General features: G+C 44.6%; 1 protein-coding gene across 1 annotated transcript in view; it reads right to left on the bottom strand.

Moving 5' to 3' along the window:
• Positions 1-16,425, bottom strand: part of SMARCA1 (SWI/SNF related, matrix associated, actin dependent regulator of chromatin, subfamily a, member 1) — a 109,465-nt gene that overhangs the window by 80,708 nt on the left and 12,332 nt on the right. The window contains exons 2-5 of the mRNA XM_038747895.1: positions 12,639-12,725; positions 5,328-5,494; positions 2,144-2,244; positions 1,921-2,021 (exon numbers count right to left, since the gene is read on the bottom strand). Of these exons, the coding sequence (XP_038603823.1) occupies positions 1,921-2,021; positions 2,144-2,244; positions 5,328-5,494; positions 12,639-12,725 (456 nt within the window). The remainder of the gene's footprint in view (positions 1-1,920; positions 2,022-2,143; positions 2,245-5,327; positions 5,495-12,638; positions 12,726-16,425) is intronic.

Below are 16,425 nucleotides of genomic sequence, written 5' to 3'. Positions count from 1 at the left end.
GTCGTGGGTTCTAATTCCGACTCTGCCACTTGTCAGCTGTGTGACTTTGGGCAAGTCACTTCACTTCTCCGAGCCTTTGTTCATTCATTCAATCGCATTTATTGAGCGCTTACTGTGTGCAGGGCACTGTACTAAGCGCTTGGGAAGTACAAGTAGTTACCTCATCGGCAAAATGGGGATTAAGACTGTGAGCCCCATGTGGGACAACCTGATTACCTTGTAACCCCCCCCAGCGCTTAGAACAGTGCTTGGCACATATAGTAAGCACTTAACAAATGCCATTATTATTATTATTATAAGCTCATCTCTAGACTGTACGCTTAGAACAGTGCTTGGCACATATAGTAAGCGCTTAACAAATGCCATTATTATTATTATTATAAGCTCATCTCTAGACTGCACGCTCGTTGCGGGCAGGGAATGTGACTGCTAATTCTGTTGTATATAGTGATCTCCCAAGTACTCAGTACAGTGCTCTGCACAGAGTAAGCTGTCAATAAATACAATTGATTGAGAGTTTCCTGCTCTTTCTAGAGAAATAGCGTGGCTCAGTGGAAAGAGCCCGCGCTGGGGAGTCAGAGGTCATGGGTTCTAATCCCGACTCCACCACTAGTCAGCTGTGTGACTTTGGGCACATCACTTAACTTCTCTGTGCCTCAGTTCCCTCATCTGTAAAATGGGGATTAAGACTCTGAGCCCCACGTGGGACAACCTGATTCATTAATTCAATCGTATTTATTGAGCGCTTGCTGTGCGCAGAGCACTGTACTAAGCGCTTGGGAAGTACAAGTTGGCAACATATAGAGACGGTCCCTATCCAACAACGGGCTCACAGTCTAGAAGGGGGAGACAGACAACAAAATATATTAACAAAATATGTAGTAAATATGTATAAGTAAAATAAATAGAGTAATAAATCTGTACAAACATATATACAGGTGCTGTGGGGAGGGGAAGGAGGTAGGGCGGGGGAGATGGGGAGGGGGAGAGGAAGGAGGGGGCTCAGTCTGGGAAGGCCTCCTGGAGGACGTGAGCTCTCAATAGGGCTTTGAAGGGAGGAAGAGAGCTGATCACCTTGTATCCCCCTCAGCGCTTAGAACAGTGCTTCACACATAGTAAGCGCTTAACAAATACCATCATTATTATTATAGAGAAGCAGCGCGGCACAGTGGAAAGAGCCCGGGCTTTGGAGTCAGGGGTCGTGGGTTCAAATCCCGGCTCCGCCACTTGTCACCTGTGTGACTTTGGGCAAGTCACTTCACTTCTCTGGGCCTCAGTTCCCTCATCTGTAAAAATGGGGGTGAAGACTGTGAGCCCCCCGTGGGACAACCTGATCTCCTTGTAATCTCCCCAGCGCTTAGAACAGTGCTTTGCACGTAGTAAGCGCTTAATAAATGCTATTATTATTATTATTATTATTATTATTATTATTATTATTATTATTATGCTCGTATTTCTCAAGTGACTATCCACAGTCTATCCCAGAACATTCCACAAGAGGGCAGCAAGTCCAGGCTCTGGCTTCCGCTCATTAGGTTGGAGGCAGCTTTTCTTTTCCTTTTTTTAATATAGTGTTTACTAAGCACTTAATAAGTGTCAGACACTGTACTGTTACCTCATCTGCTAAACGGAAATTAAGACTGGGAACCCTATGAGGGACACGGACTGTGTCTACCCTGATTAGCTTGTACCTAGTACAGTGCGCGGCATATAGTAAGCGCTTAACCAATACCTTAAGAAAAAGTGGGTTCAGAATCAGATTATTTCCTCTAGACTGTAAACTCTTTGTGGCAGGGAATATGTCTACCAACTCTATTATTTTACACTTTCCCAAGCACTTAGTCCAGTGCCCTGCACACGGCTGGCGCTCAATAAATACCACTGATTGATTGATACCAATTACAAAAGTGCTCCTCTTACCATTTCATCTGCCAGAATGCCATTGACTCCATTTTCGTACAAGGAGATCATCCAGTTCAATCCTCTCACCTGGTAATCTCTAAGCGTTCCTCCTTTCACATCTACAAATGTAAAATGACAGCTGTGAATCCTTTCGTTGTGGTCTAGCAAACGCTCTTTCTGAAGAGGAACGCTCGCTTCAGACCCAAAGGAGAAGAGCCCACCGACATCTCACAGTACTCACACGAAGGCGACACCTCGAACCGAACGCACACGTTAGAAGTTTTCCGACTCTCTGACAACAGCTCTTCATCTTCCTCTTGCTCTGTACGCCTATGTCGGTAACTGAAATCGAGAACGAACAAAACAACCTCAGTTTAGGTCCAGCCGGCATACTAAGAAAAATACCATCTCGCTATGTCCTGAAGATACTTTTACCCACACAAAAAATGCAGAGAAAGATCAGAACTAATGTCGACTGGTGTCTTCTTGGAAGAGACGGAATTGGCTAGCCTTTAAGATGTTCTTGGAAATGTGCTGCATTTCTATACATTCTACCAGGCAAATCTAAGAATCCTAGGTCTACTGCAGAATACAGTAAAGTTTGAAGGGAAATTCCAGCTTAATACCCAGTTTCAACTCAATTACTTTATACATACCCCAGCACTTAGAAGAGTGCCTGTCACATAGTAAGCACTCAACAAATACCATTATCATTAATTGCCTCACACATCCAGAGAGCTGAAACTAGCATCTCTTCCCCTAAGAATTTTTCACTGAGACATTAAATTTGCTTTAAATTAGTTTTAAAAAAAATCCCAGGTTTAACTTTGCTGTTGAAAACATGGAAGTAGCATGTACTGGTGGAGAGAGCACAAGCCTGGGAGTAAGAGGATCTAGATTCTCATCCTGGCTCTGCCACTTGTCTGCTGTGTGACCTTGGGCAAGTTATTTCATTTCTCTGGGCCTCAGTTACCTCATCTGTAAAATGGGGATTAAGATTGTGAGCCCTATCCAGTACAATATATCTTGCATCTACCCCAGTACTTAGTAATAATAATAATAATAATGATAACAATGATGGCATTTATTAAGCGCTTACTATGTGCAAAGCACTATACTGCCTGGCATAGAGTAAGTGATTAACAAATATCATTTAAAAAAAGAGAAAGAAAAGATTCAAAATAGTGGACCATCATCATTACCCAGAATGTATAGAGCATCTGAGAGTGCATGAAAGTTGGCTGAATGTCTCCTTTTCTCTTCCCACTTATGCTCACGTTTTACTATGTGCCAAACACTGTAGAAGCAATGTGGCCTAGTGAAAGACCATGGGCCTCGGAATCGGAAGGTCGTGAATTCTAATCCCGGCTCTGCCGCTTGTCTGCTTTGTGACCTTGGGCAAGTCACTTCACTTCTCCGTGTCTCAGTTCCCCCTATCTCAATCCCCTAAATGGGGACTGAGACTGTGAGCCCCACATGGGACAGGGACTATGTCCAGCTTGATTTGTGTATCCAGCACAGTGCTTAGTACAGTGCCTGGCATATAGTAAGTGCTTAACAAATAACATCAATCAATCAATCAATCGTATTTTTTGAGCGCTTACTGTGTGCAGGGCACTGTACTAAGCGCTTGGGAAGTACAAGTTGGCAACATATAGAGACAGTCCCTACCCAACAGTGGGCTCACAGTCTAAAAGGGAGAGACAGAGAACAAAACCAAACATACTAACAAAATGAAATAAATAGAATAGATATGTACAAGTAAAATAGAGCAATAAATATGTACAAACATATATACATATATACAGGTGCTGTGGGGAAGGGAAAGAGGTAAGATGGGGGGATGGAGAGGGGGACGAGGGGGAGAGGAAGGAAGGGGCTCAGTCTGGGAAGGCCTCCTGGAGGAGGTGAGTTCTCAGTGGGGCCTTGAAGGGATTATTATTATTATTATCATTATTATTACTTTGTGCTAAGGTAGACACAAGATCATCATATTCTCACATGGGGCTCACCTACTCATCATATAAGACAGAGAACAGGTATTGCATTCCCATTTTACAGATGATGGAACTGAGGGTTAGAGAACTTCAATGACTTGCCCAAGGTCACCCAGCAGGCAAGGAGCAGAGGTGGGATTAGAACGCAGGTCCTCTAATTCCCCAAACCCATACTCTTTCCACTAGGCCTTACTGCCTAGCGTCTAGGAAGTTGGGAGATCTCTTCCCTCCATGCAGCTCTTCAGGACCAAACGTTGATGCAGCGAAAGAATGGACTGGGAGTGGTATGGGGGGTTGGGGAGAGACAGATTGGTGTCAACAAATCAAAAGAGCAAAACCCTCCGGCCTTCACTGCTCTCCTTAGGCTTTGCTAGGGACTGGACTCCACAACACAATTTTTTTCATCAGCTAAGGCAATTGGGAACACGGAGACAAAGTCGGTGATAGTGCTAGTATTAAGGGCTGCCCCTACACCTTCCATGCTTGAAATCCACTTTTCCTCTGCCGGCCTTGATTGCTCAACCCTAAACTGTTTGTCCATAATAATGATGGCATCTAAGTGCTTACTACGGGCCAGGCATTGTACTAAGCAAGCAAATCGGGTTGGACACAGTCCCTGTCCCATGCTGGGCTCACGGTCTCAATCCCCATTTTACTGGTGAGGTAACTGAGGCCCAGAGAAGTGAAGTGACTTGCCCAAGGTCACAGAGAAGGATAACCACTCATGATTTTCTGACTGCCAGGCTTGTGCTCTATCCACTGTGCCACGCTCCTTCTCAAATTCCCAAGGGATTTTCCCGAGCCCTTGGTGCAGTTCATTGGACGCAGTAAGCATCTTTTAGACTGTGAGCCCACTGTTGGGTAGGGACTGTCTCTATATGTTGCCAACTTGTACTTCCCAGGCGCTTAGTACAGTGCTCTGCACACAGTAAGCGCTCAATAAATACGATTGATTGATTGATTGATCGATCCCATAATTACCATAACTACCACCACCAAGAGCCACTATCCACATTCAAATCCTGGCTCCACCAACTGTCAGCTGTGTGACTTTGGGCAAGTCACTTAACTTCTCTGTGCCTCACTTACCTCATCTGTAAAATGGGGACTAAGACTGGGAGCCCCCCGTGGGACAACCTGATCACCTTGTAACCTCCCCAGTGCTTAGAAAAGAATTTTGCACATAGTAAGCGCTTAATAAATGCCATCATTATTATTATTATTATTATTATTATTATTATTATTATCATTATTATCTTCAGAAGCTGAAGCTAGGCCCATGAGGGTAATTCTCCAGGTGCAAGTGGTTTGGGGAATTACTTCAGGGAGAGAAAATTCCAGTTACATACCGTGTTCAAACTGCCCACACATAATTATTCTGCATAGTGAGGTGTAAATGTGTAACCAAAGACAGAAATGAAAACATACTCCCCAGCTGACAAAAGGCTTTGCTTCTCATCTTTCTTTATTCGTGGGCGACCCAGTTTCACTTTTAGTGGAGATGTTGGAGATTTCTGCGCTGCGGGTTGAATAAAATGAGCAAAGAGTTCTGTCTGCTTCAGCAGGAATTCAAATCTTTTAGCACGGTCTGTTTTCTAATTTTGAAAAGAGAAAAAGAGTTTTATCCTTTCCACTCATTACCTTACACTCCCTTGAAGAACTGCTGGAAAATGCATCCAGCCCTAGAATACTTTTTTATTACCCTCTATTTATTCGACAAAAATGACAGCCACACGGTATTCAAGACAACTTGTAGATCCAAAAGAATGTGGCTCAATTAACTAGCTCGTATGGGAGTCACCTTACAAGTACTCTAGTAATCGATTAATCAGTAGTATTTACTGAGCATCTATTATGAGTAGACAACTGCACCCTGACTATAAAAGAGTTAAACACAATCTCCGCCCTCAAGGAGCTTCCAGTCTCTAGTAGCAAAGACAGACACTCAAATTACAAATAGGGAGACTAACAGGGTAAATAACTAATAGAAGTGCTATGAGGATTATAGAAACTCAGGTTTTTAGGTCTGATTTTAACACTCAGTAATTCAAGTGAGCAAAGGGATCCCCTTTTTAACAGTGAAGTCAAAACAAATCAAAACATTTCTAAAAGATTCATGATTTGTTTTCTATCTACCTACGCTGTTCCCCAAAATCTCCTGAAGTTTGAACACTGTACCATGAAGCAATACATAATCATCATATTTCAAACCTGTTTCCAAAAGCTTTTTGCAAATGCTTTAGATTTCACTCTTTTGAGGAAATAAATAAAAACCTCGCGCTACTCCAAAATTTCTTCTTTTGAGGGAATAAATAAAAACCTTGCGCTACTCCGTAATTTCTTTTCAGGCGTATTTTTAAGCAGTGTTTTAAATAATGTAACATAAGCATTTCTTAATTGAAATTCTATATGCTAATATGCAATATGCCCCTTCCCCAAAATGGTCTAAACTTCAGTTAAAAATATGTGATAATCCTTGAAGTCACAGCATTACATAAAAATGAACAAGTGATTCACTTTCTTGCCATTTGAGGGCAACATAACATTTATATTTTGCTAGGAAACATTCTTTAAAAAACGTCAGGATATATTAAATTAGATAACAAAGAATATAAATTCTAAAGTTTATTTTGCTCCAAATCTACTTTTCTGAATCAAACACAAAGACTGAGGTCATGTATCCTGAAGAGGTCTAATTGTGTGATATCACTTCAAAAACCATTTTTGCTATATTTTATTCTCCCTCTCCTGCTATCCCTACAGTCGTTAAAACTGCAAAAGATGAGCTGCATTTCCGAAAGAGCTACCAGATTAACACAATAAGGAAATAAAAACTATATTCGGGCTGAAGAGCCTTCAGTCTTCCGAGGAAAATTCCGTCCATTTGAACACTATCAGCGTGGCTCAGTGGAAAGAGAGCGGGCTTTGGAGTCAGAGGTCATGGGTTCAAATCTCGGCTCCGCCACTTGTCAGCTGTGGGACCTTGGGCAGGCCACTTAACTTCTCTGTGCCTCAGTTACCTCATCTGTAAAATGGGATTAAGACTGTGAGCCCCACGTGGGACAACCTGATCACCTTGTATCCCCTGCAGCGCTTAGAACAGTGCTTTGCACATAGTAAGCGCTTAATAAATGCCATCACTATTATTATTATTACAAGTTAATCAGGTTCCAGTGCTTAGAACAGTGCTTTGCACATAGTAAGCGCTTAATAAATGCCATTATTATTATTATTATTATTGGACACAGTCCCTGTCCAATGTTCATTCATTCATCAAAAAAAATATATATTGGACTTGATTCTCCAGCTCATTCTTTCATTTGATCGCATTTATTGAGCACTTACTGTGTGCAGAGCACTGTACTAAGCGCTTGGGAAGTACAAGTTGGCAACATATAGAGATGGTACCTACCCAACAATGGGCTCACAGTCTAGAAGGGGGAGACAGAAAACAAAACATGTAGACAGCTTCAGAGACAGCTGAAACAGGAGTGTAGTTAGGAGGAGAGAGCAGAGAGAGTGGGGGGAGAGAAGAGAGAGTGGAGGGAAAGACGGGGGGGGAGAGAAGATGGGGGAGAGAGCAGGGAGTGGGGGGAGAAAAGAGTATGAGAGAGAAGGTGGAGAGAAGAGAGAGTGGGGGAGAGAAGAGAAAGTGGGGGAGAGAAGAGAAAGTGGAGGAGAGAAGAGAAAGTGGGGGAGAGAAGAGGGGTGGAGGAGAGACTGAGGGAGAGATGAGAGAGTGGGGGAGAGAAGAGAGAGTGGGAGGAGAGGAGGGAAAATAGGGGAGAGAAGAGGGGAGGAGGAAAGAGTAGGGGAGAGAAGGGAGGGTTGGGGAGAGAAAAGAGAGTGGGAGAAGAGAAGACAGAGTGGGAGGAGAGAGGAGAGAATGGGGGAGAGAAGAGGGAGGAGGAGAGAATGAGGGAGAGACGGGGGAGTGTGAGAGAGAAGGGAGAGGTGGGGAGAGAAGAGACAGTGGGTGGAGAGAGGAGATAATGGGGGAGAGAAGAGGGGAGGAAAAGAGATAATAATAATAATAATGGCATTTATTAAGCGCTTACTATGTGCAAAGCACTGTTCTAAGCGCTGGAAAGGTTACAAGATGATCAGGTTGTCCCACTGTGGGGGGGCTCACAGTCTTCATCCCCAGTTTCCAGATGAGGTAACTGAGACCCAGAGAAGTTAAGTGACTTGCCCAAAGTCACACAGCTAATTGGCGGAGTCGGGATTTGAACCCATGACCTCTGACTCCAAAGCCCGTGCTCTTTCCCACTGAGCCACGCTGCTTCTCTGATCTGAGGAGAGAAGAGAGAGCGAGGGGAGAGAAGAGAGAGTGGGGAAGAGAAGAGAGAGGGGAGGAGAGAAGAGGGGGGAGAGAGCGTAGAATGGAAGGAGAGAAGAGGGTGGGCAGAGAGGAAAGGGTGTGGGGGAGAGGAGATAGGTTGGGGGGAGAGAAGAGGATACTAGAGAGCTGGGTCTATGTTACTGAGAATAATGGAAGAAAATGGCATGTTCGGGGAACATACTAACTTTCCCACCATCCTGCTCTTCAAACAGGAGTCAGTCTGAGCTACACTTGCCTCAAAAGAGCACGGAGTAAGGCACCATTCATTCATTCATTCACTCAATCGTATTTATTGAGCGCTTACTGTGTGCAGAGCACTGGACTAAGCGCTTGGGAAGGACAAATCGGCAACAGAGATGGCCCCTACCCAACAACGGGCTCACAGTCTAGAAGGGGGAGACAGACAACAAAACAAAACAAGTAGAGGGGTGTCAGTGCCGTCAGAATAAATAGAATTACAGCTATATGCACATCATTAATAAAATAGAGTAATAAATATGTACAAATATATACAAGTGCTGTGGGGAGGGGAAGGGAGTAGGGCAGAGGGAGGGTGGGGAGGGGAGGATGAGGAGGAGAGGAAAAAGGGGGCTCAGTCTGGGAAGGCCTCCTGGAGGAGGTGAGCTCTCAGTAGGGCTTTGAAGGGAGGAAGAGAGCCAGCTTGGCGGATGTGCGGAGGGAGGGCATTCCAGGCCCGGGGTCTTTGGCAGGACAGGCGAGAATGAGGCAATCAATCAATCAATCATATTTATTGAGCGCTTACTATGTGCAGAGCACTGTACTAAGCGCTTGGGAAGTACAAATTGGCAACACATAGAGACAGTCCCTTCCCAACAGTGGGCTCACAGTCTAAAAGTCTAAAAGGCAGTGAGGAGGTTAGCGGCAGCAGAGTAGCGGAGTGTATGGGCTGGGCTGGAGAAGGAGAGAAGGGAGGTGAGGTAGGAGGGGGCGAGATCGTGGAGAAACTTGAAGCTGAAAGTGAGGATTTTTACTTGATTCGAAGGTTGACAGGCAACTACTGGAGATTTTTGAGGAGGGGAGTGACACGCCCAGAGCATTTCTGTACAAAGATAATCCGGGCAGCGGAGTATAGACTGAAGCGGGGAAGAGACAGGAGGATGGGAGATCAGAGAGGAGACTGAGGCAGTGATCCAGTCGGGATAGGATGAGAGATTGAACCAGCAAAGGTAGCGGTTTGGATGGAGAGGAAAGGGCGGATCTTGGCAATGTTGCGGAGGTGAGACCGGCAGGTTTTGGTGACGGACTGGATGTGTGGGGTGAACGAGAGAGCGGAGTCGAGGATGACACCAAGGTTGCGGGCTTGTGAGACGGGAAGGATGGTAGTGCCGTCAACAGAGATGGGAAAGTCAGGGAGGGCACAGGGTTTGGGAGGGAAGATAAGGAGCTCAGTCTCGGACACCAGAGACCCGAGAGCACCCATGGGGCTTCCGACAGACCCGGCTACTTTAGCGGCCCTACTGGGAAGTTCGGTGGCCTAGTGACTATGGGACTGAACTGTGAACACTCTACTATCTGCCCGGTTTGGGGGGCCAAATGTTCGGGGAGACTAGCTTCACACAGAAGCAGCATGACCTAGTGGACAGAGCACGGACCTGGGAATCAGAAGGTCATGGGCTCTAATCCCCGGCTCCGCCACTTGTCGGCTGTGTGACCTTAGGCAAGTCACTTCACTTATCCGGGCCTCGGTTCCCTCATCTGGAAAATGGGGATTGAGACTGTGAAGCCTACATTGGACAGGGACTGTGTCCAACCCAATTTGCTTGTATCCGCCCCAAAACTTAGTACAGTGCTTGGCACATAGTGAACGCTTAACAAATACCACAATTATTATTATTATTTTGTTAAGTGTGACAGGTCCAGATGTCTCCAGAACAGAGAAAATACTCGCTCTACCGCCTCCTCATTCTAATGTCTGCTTCCTCTGCGGGAACGTAAGCTCCTGGAAAGTGGGGGTTATGTCTGATAACTCTATTGTCCACTCCCAAGTGCTCTTTACAGTGCACAGAGTAAATGCTCAATAAATATTACCAATCAATGTCAGAGAAAGTTGTTTTATATGGGATATCAGTCATCTGACTAGGGGCATCCAGGTGGAAACCAGCCAATTACAAGGGGGGACTTGGGCAAGGAGGTGGAGACCAATACAGAAGGGAAAAGCCTGAGAGCCAAGAAGAGAAGTGATGATGATAATAATAACAATAATAATAATGGTACTTGTTAAGCACTTACTATGTGCCAAACTGTTCTAAGCGCTGGGGTAGATACAAGTTAATCAGGTTAATCACTTAGGGCACGTCACTTAACTTCTCTGTGCCTCAGTCACCTCATCACAGAAGCAGCGTGGCTCAGTGGAAAGAGCACGGGCTTTGGAGTCAGAGGTCATGGGTTCGAATCCCGGCTCCGCCACGGCTGCTGTGTGACCTTGGGCAAGTCACTTAGCTTCTCTGAGCCTCAGTTACCTCATCTGTAAAATGGGGATTACGACTGTGAGCCCCATGTGGGACAACCTGATCACCTTGTATCCCCCCCAGCGCTTAGAACAGTGCTTTGCACATAGTAAGTGCTTAACAAATGCCATCATTATTATTATTATTATTATTATCTGTCAAATGGGGATTAAGACTGTGAGCCGCAGTGGGACAACCTGATCACCTTGTATCTCCCCCAGCGCTTAGAACAGTGCTTTGCACATAGTAAGTGCTTAACAAATGCCATTATTATTATTATTATTATTAGATTGGAAACAGTCCTCATCCCACATAGGGCTCACAGTCTTAATCCCCACTTCACAGATGAGGTAACAGAGGCCCAGAGAAGTGAAGGGACTTGCCCAAGGTCACACAGCAGACAAGTGAAAGCATGAAGCTGGCCCTTTCGGCACGGTGCCCTACCAACTCTGTTCTATTGCATTTTCCCAAACATTTAGTACAGTGCTCAGCACACAATAAGTGCTCAAACACCATTGTTCGGATCATCTTTCTAGAATGTTTGTTCGGCATCAGTCTCTCCACTCGTCGATCTCCAATAGTTACCCATTTACCTTCGCATCAAACAGAAACTCCTGATTATTGGCTTTAAACTACTCTCCCGGCTACTTATCTACTCTTCTTCCACTTCATCCCAGCTCATGCTCCTCTTTTCCTCTCCGGCGAACTTACTCACTGTGTCTCACGTTCACCTTTCCCAGCGCTAAACCCTCGCTTAGGCGTTCTCTCGAGCCTGGAACTCGCTCTCCTTTCAAATCCACCGGTCCACAGCTCTACCCCATCTTCTAAACTATTCTGAAATCCCACCTCTCCAGAGAAACTTTCTCTGATTAATTTTTCTTCTCCCTAGTCCATAGCCTCCTTACTCTCTCATTCCTGCACTTCTGCACCACCTTAGCACTTTCACACATCATTTTACATGCTATGCTATTTGAACACATCTCCCTCCTGTCTGTGAATTCTTAAGTGTCTTTCTTTTCAACTAGAATGTAAGCTCCCTGGAGGCAGGGGTCATGTCTTCTTCCTCTGTTGGAATGCTCTCAATCGCTGAATACAGTGCTCTGCAAAGCACGAGCTCAGATAAACAGATTGAGCGCATGCAACATGGCATGTGGGGAAGAAGACAAATCTTAAAAGTGCTTAAACTTGTGGTCATGGGTTCAAATCCCGGCTCTGACACATCTGCTGTGTGACCTTGGGCAAGTCACTTAACTTCTCTGAGCCTCAGTTCCCTCATCTGTAAAATGAGGATTAAGAATGTAAGCCCCACATGGGACAACCTGATCACCTTGTATCCCCCTCAGTGCTTAGAACAGTGCTTCGCACATAGTAAGCGCTTAACAAATGCTATTATATTATTATTATTATTATTATAGATGGGTGGCTCTTGGACTCACTGACTTTGTAGAATCCCAAGGGATGAGATTTCAGTTAAAACGTGAAGGAAAAAAATAAAGGTGATTCCAGGGACTGAAAAATAAAGCAGACAATGTTATAAGAATACTAGAGAGCTTATTCTATGTTACTGAGAATATAATGGAAAAAAAACTGCATGTTTTGGGAACATGTTAACTGCAATTAGCTGTCCACTCGGGAGATATTTATGAAGCCACTAGTATTTGCTAGTTATAGTATAATGTAGTATAATGTACTAGTATAATGTATTTGCTCTCCACAGAAACAGAGGATAATGTAGTTATGTAGTATGTAGATATGCAGTTATGTGATTTTTTTTTAATATTGCTGCCTTAATTCTATTTCGCTTCCCTCCACATCACATCCTGCCTGTAATCTTTTTATTTCCTCCCATTGTCTCAGTTGAGTTAAATCACATATAAAACAAATCAACAAAAGTTAACCACGTGTTACCCGAACCGGCAAATTACATACCATCTTTTCCTCATATTCCGGGTCAATTTCCTTCTCGGGTCTACAGGCTTTTGGGGGAAGTTTGAGTTGAAATGGAGGATCATTTTTCTGGAATTTCCAAGGAGAGAAATTAGCACATGACCCAAAATGAGGATGGTTACCAGTTAAAGAACTAATGGAAATCATCAACTAATTTCAACATCACTGTTAAAAATGGCAAGCCTTTCCCAATGAAGTCATTCCACTTAGAGTGGACTTAAAATTCAAGTTTTAGACAATATGAAAGAGGTCTTTAAAAAACATCAAAAAACAGAAATAACCTTCCACAAATAACCCATGTGCATATAAACAGGCTGAATGCATATGGAGTGAGAGGGGAGTAAGGACAGAGACTGGGGAAACTGAGGAGAAGAAGAGTTGGTGGGGAGGGAAGAGTGGGGAGAAGGGAGGAGAAATTTGAGGGAGAAAGGAAAAAGCATTAAGGGGGGGGCAATAGCAGAAATTCAGAGAGGTAGATACAATATTTAATGGTAGGTGGTTTTGTTAAAAGCAATATCAGCTAGTCGCTTTCCAGCATCTAACACTTCACTCTTCTAGACTGTGAGCCTGCCGTTGGGGAGAGACCGTCTCTATATGTTGCCAACTTGTACTTCTCAAGCGCTTAGTACAGTGCTCTGCACACAGTAAGTGCTCAATAAATACAACTGAATGAATAAATGAAGAAGCGGAGTGGCCTAGTGTGAAAAGCACGGGCTTGGGAGTCGGACAAGATGGGCTCTAATCCTGGCTCTGCCACACGTCCGCTGTGTGCCCCTGGACAAGTCACTTCACTTCTCTGGGCCTCACTTACCTCATCTGTGAAATGGGGATCAGGACTGTGAGCCCCATGTGGGTTGCGGGATTGTATCCAACCTAATTACCTTCTAACTACCCCAGTGCTTAGAACGGGGCTTGGCACGTGGTAAATAATAATAATAATAATAATGGCATTTATTAAGCGCTTACTATGTGCAAAGCACTGTTCTAAGCGCTGGGGAGGGTACAAGGTGATCAGGTTGTCCCACGGGGGGGCTCACAGTCTTCATCCCCATTTTACAGATGAGGTAACTGAGGCCCAGAGAAGTGAAGTGACTTGCCCAAAGCCACACAGCTGACAACTGGCAGAGCCGGGATTTGCACCCACGACCTCCGACTCCAAAGCCCGGACACTTTCCAGTGAGCCACGCTGCTTCTCAAATGTTTAACAAACGTTTAACAAATACCACAGTTATAATAATAATAATAATAATAATAGCATCTATTAAGCGCTTACTATGTGCCAAGCACTGTTCCAAGCGCTGGGGAGGTTACAAAGGGAACGGGTTGTCCCACGTGGGGCTCACAGTCTTAATCCCCCATTTTCCAGATGAGGGAACAGAGGCACAGAGAAGTCAAGTGACTTTCCCAAAGTCACACAGATGACAGTTGGTGGGGCCGGGATTTGAACCCATGACCTCTGACTCCAAAGCCCCGGCTCTTTCCGCTGAGCCACGCTGCTTCTCTACTCTTCTCTACTGAGCCACGCTGCTTAGTACAGTGCTTTGCGAACAGTAAGCGCTCAAATATGACTGAATTGACAGAGGCGGGACTAGAAATCCAGGTCCTCTGATTCCCAAGCCCAATTCCTTTTCCCTCGCCGGTGCTGTTTCTCGTGTACAATGTAGTATATTAAGAAAAGTCCGATGCCGTTTTTATCCAGCCCTCTCTGCTTGTAGCATTTGACATAAATACTAGCAGACCTGTGAGCTTCTTGACTCAAATGAAAGCGGGTAGGTTAACTACTTACCAAAGCCCCTCACCTTTCATCGGTTGAAGGGGGATAAAGCTACTTCAATTACAAAGGGGAGTATGAGATTTGATCTAAGCTAATGCCGCATATTAAATTTAATTTTATTATTCGTATCAACGAAGCGGGTTGTTTAAGGTTAAAAATGCCCAGCCTGAAACCGGCTGCTTTGAAGCAGTATTAGTATTTAGAGAAGCAGCGTGGCTCGGTGGAAATAATAATAATAATAATAATAATGGCATTTGTTAAGCGCTTACTATGTGCAAAGCACTGTTCTAAGCGCCGGGGAGGTTACAAGGTGATCAGGTTGTTCCACGGGGGGCTCACAGTCTTAAAGAGCCCGGGCTTGGGAGTCAGAGGTCATGGGTTCTAATCCCGGCTCCGCCACTTGTCAGCTGTTTGACTTTGGGCAAGTCACTTCACTCCTCTGGGCCTCAGTGACCTCCTCTGTAATATGGACTAAACTGTGAGCCCGTTGGTGGGTAGGGACCGTCTCTATACGTTGCCAACTTGTACTTCCCAAGCGCTTAGTACAGTGCTCTGCACACCGTCTCTAGACGTTGCCAACTTGTACTTCCCAAGCGCTTAGTACAGTGCTCTGCACACCGTCTCTATACATTGCCAACTTGTACTTCCCAAGCGCTTAGTACAGTGCTGTGCGCACAGTAAGCGCTCAATAAAGACGATTGAATGAATAATATGGGGATTAAGACTGTGAGCCCCACGTAGAACAACCTGATCACGTTGCATCCACCCCAGCACTTAGAACAGTGCTTCGCACACAGTAAGTGCTTAACAAATGCCACCGTCATTATTATTATTATCAAATAAATTACCCAAGGCTCAAAATCATGTCTGGTTTCATTGCAGAGAAGCAGCGTGGCTCAATGGAAAGAGCACGGGCTCTGGAGTCAGAGGTCATGGGTTCAAATCTCAGCTCTGCCAATTGTCAACTGTGTGACTTTGGGCAACTCATTTAACTTCTCTGTGCCTCAATTACCTCATCTGTAAAATGGGGATGAAGACTGTGAGCCCCCCGTGGGACAACCTGATCACCTGATAACCTCCCCAGCGCTTAGAACAGTGCTCTGCACATAGTAAGCACTCAATAAATACGATTGAATGAAAATAATATGGGGATTAAGACTGTGAGCCCCACGTAGGACAACCTGATCACCTTGTATCCACCCCAGCACTTAGAACAGTGCTTCGCACATAGTAAGTGCTTAACAAATGCCACCATCATTATTATTATTATCAAATAAATTACCCAAAGCTCAAAATCATGTCTGGTTTCATTGCAGAGAAGCAGTGTGGCTCAATGGAAAGAGCATGGGCTTCGGAGTCAGAGGTCATGGGTTCAAATCTCAGCTCTGCCAATTGTCAGCTGTGTGACTTTGGGCAACTCATTTAACTTCTCTGTGCCTCAGTTACCTCATCTGTAAAATGGGGATGAAGACTGTGAGCCTCCCGTGGGACAACCTGATCACCTGATAACCTCCCCAGCGCTTAGAACAGTGCTTTGCACATAGTAAGCGCTTAATAAATGCCATCATTATAATTATTATTATTGGACTGCACCTCTCCCAGGCCTTACCATGTAGGAACAAATACCACTATTCACATCATTAAAAGGAAGATATTTGAAGATCCATACAAAAACATTATAAATAAGCATCAAAACCCACTACCACCGCCTGCCTGTTAAAGTACCCTGATGTTTATATTTCACTAAAATAAAAACTGTTATTAGTTCATTTGCTTTGGACCCAGGAGAGGGCCGGCAGCACGAAGAACCAGGGTTTTGTTCTACGAGTCATTCATTCATTCAAGCGCTTGGTACAATCAATCAATCAATCATATTTATTGAGTGCTTACTATGTGCAGAGCACTGTACTAAGCGCTTGGGAAGTACAAATTGGCAACATATAGAGACAGTCCCTACCCAACATTGGGCTCACAGTCTGCATGTTTAGTTTTGTT

The sequence above is a fragment of the Tachyglossus aculeatus genome, chromosome 6 (assembly GCF_015852505.1).
Source record: "Tachyglossus aculeatus isolate mTacAcu1 chromosome 6, mTacAcu1.pri, whole genome shotgun sequence".
Classification (NCBI taxonomy): domain Eukaryota; kingdom Metazoa; phylum Chordata; class Mammalia; order Monotremata; family Tachyglossidae; genus Tachyglossus; species Tachyglossus aculeatus.
Note: the sequence above shows the minus strand (reverse complement) of the source record. Positions and strands in the feature narration are given on the sequence as shown.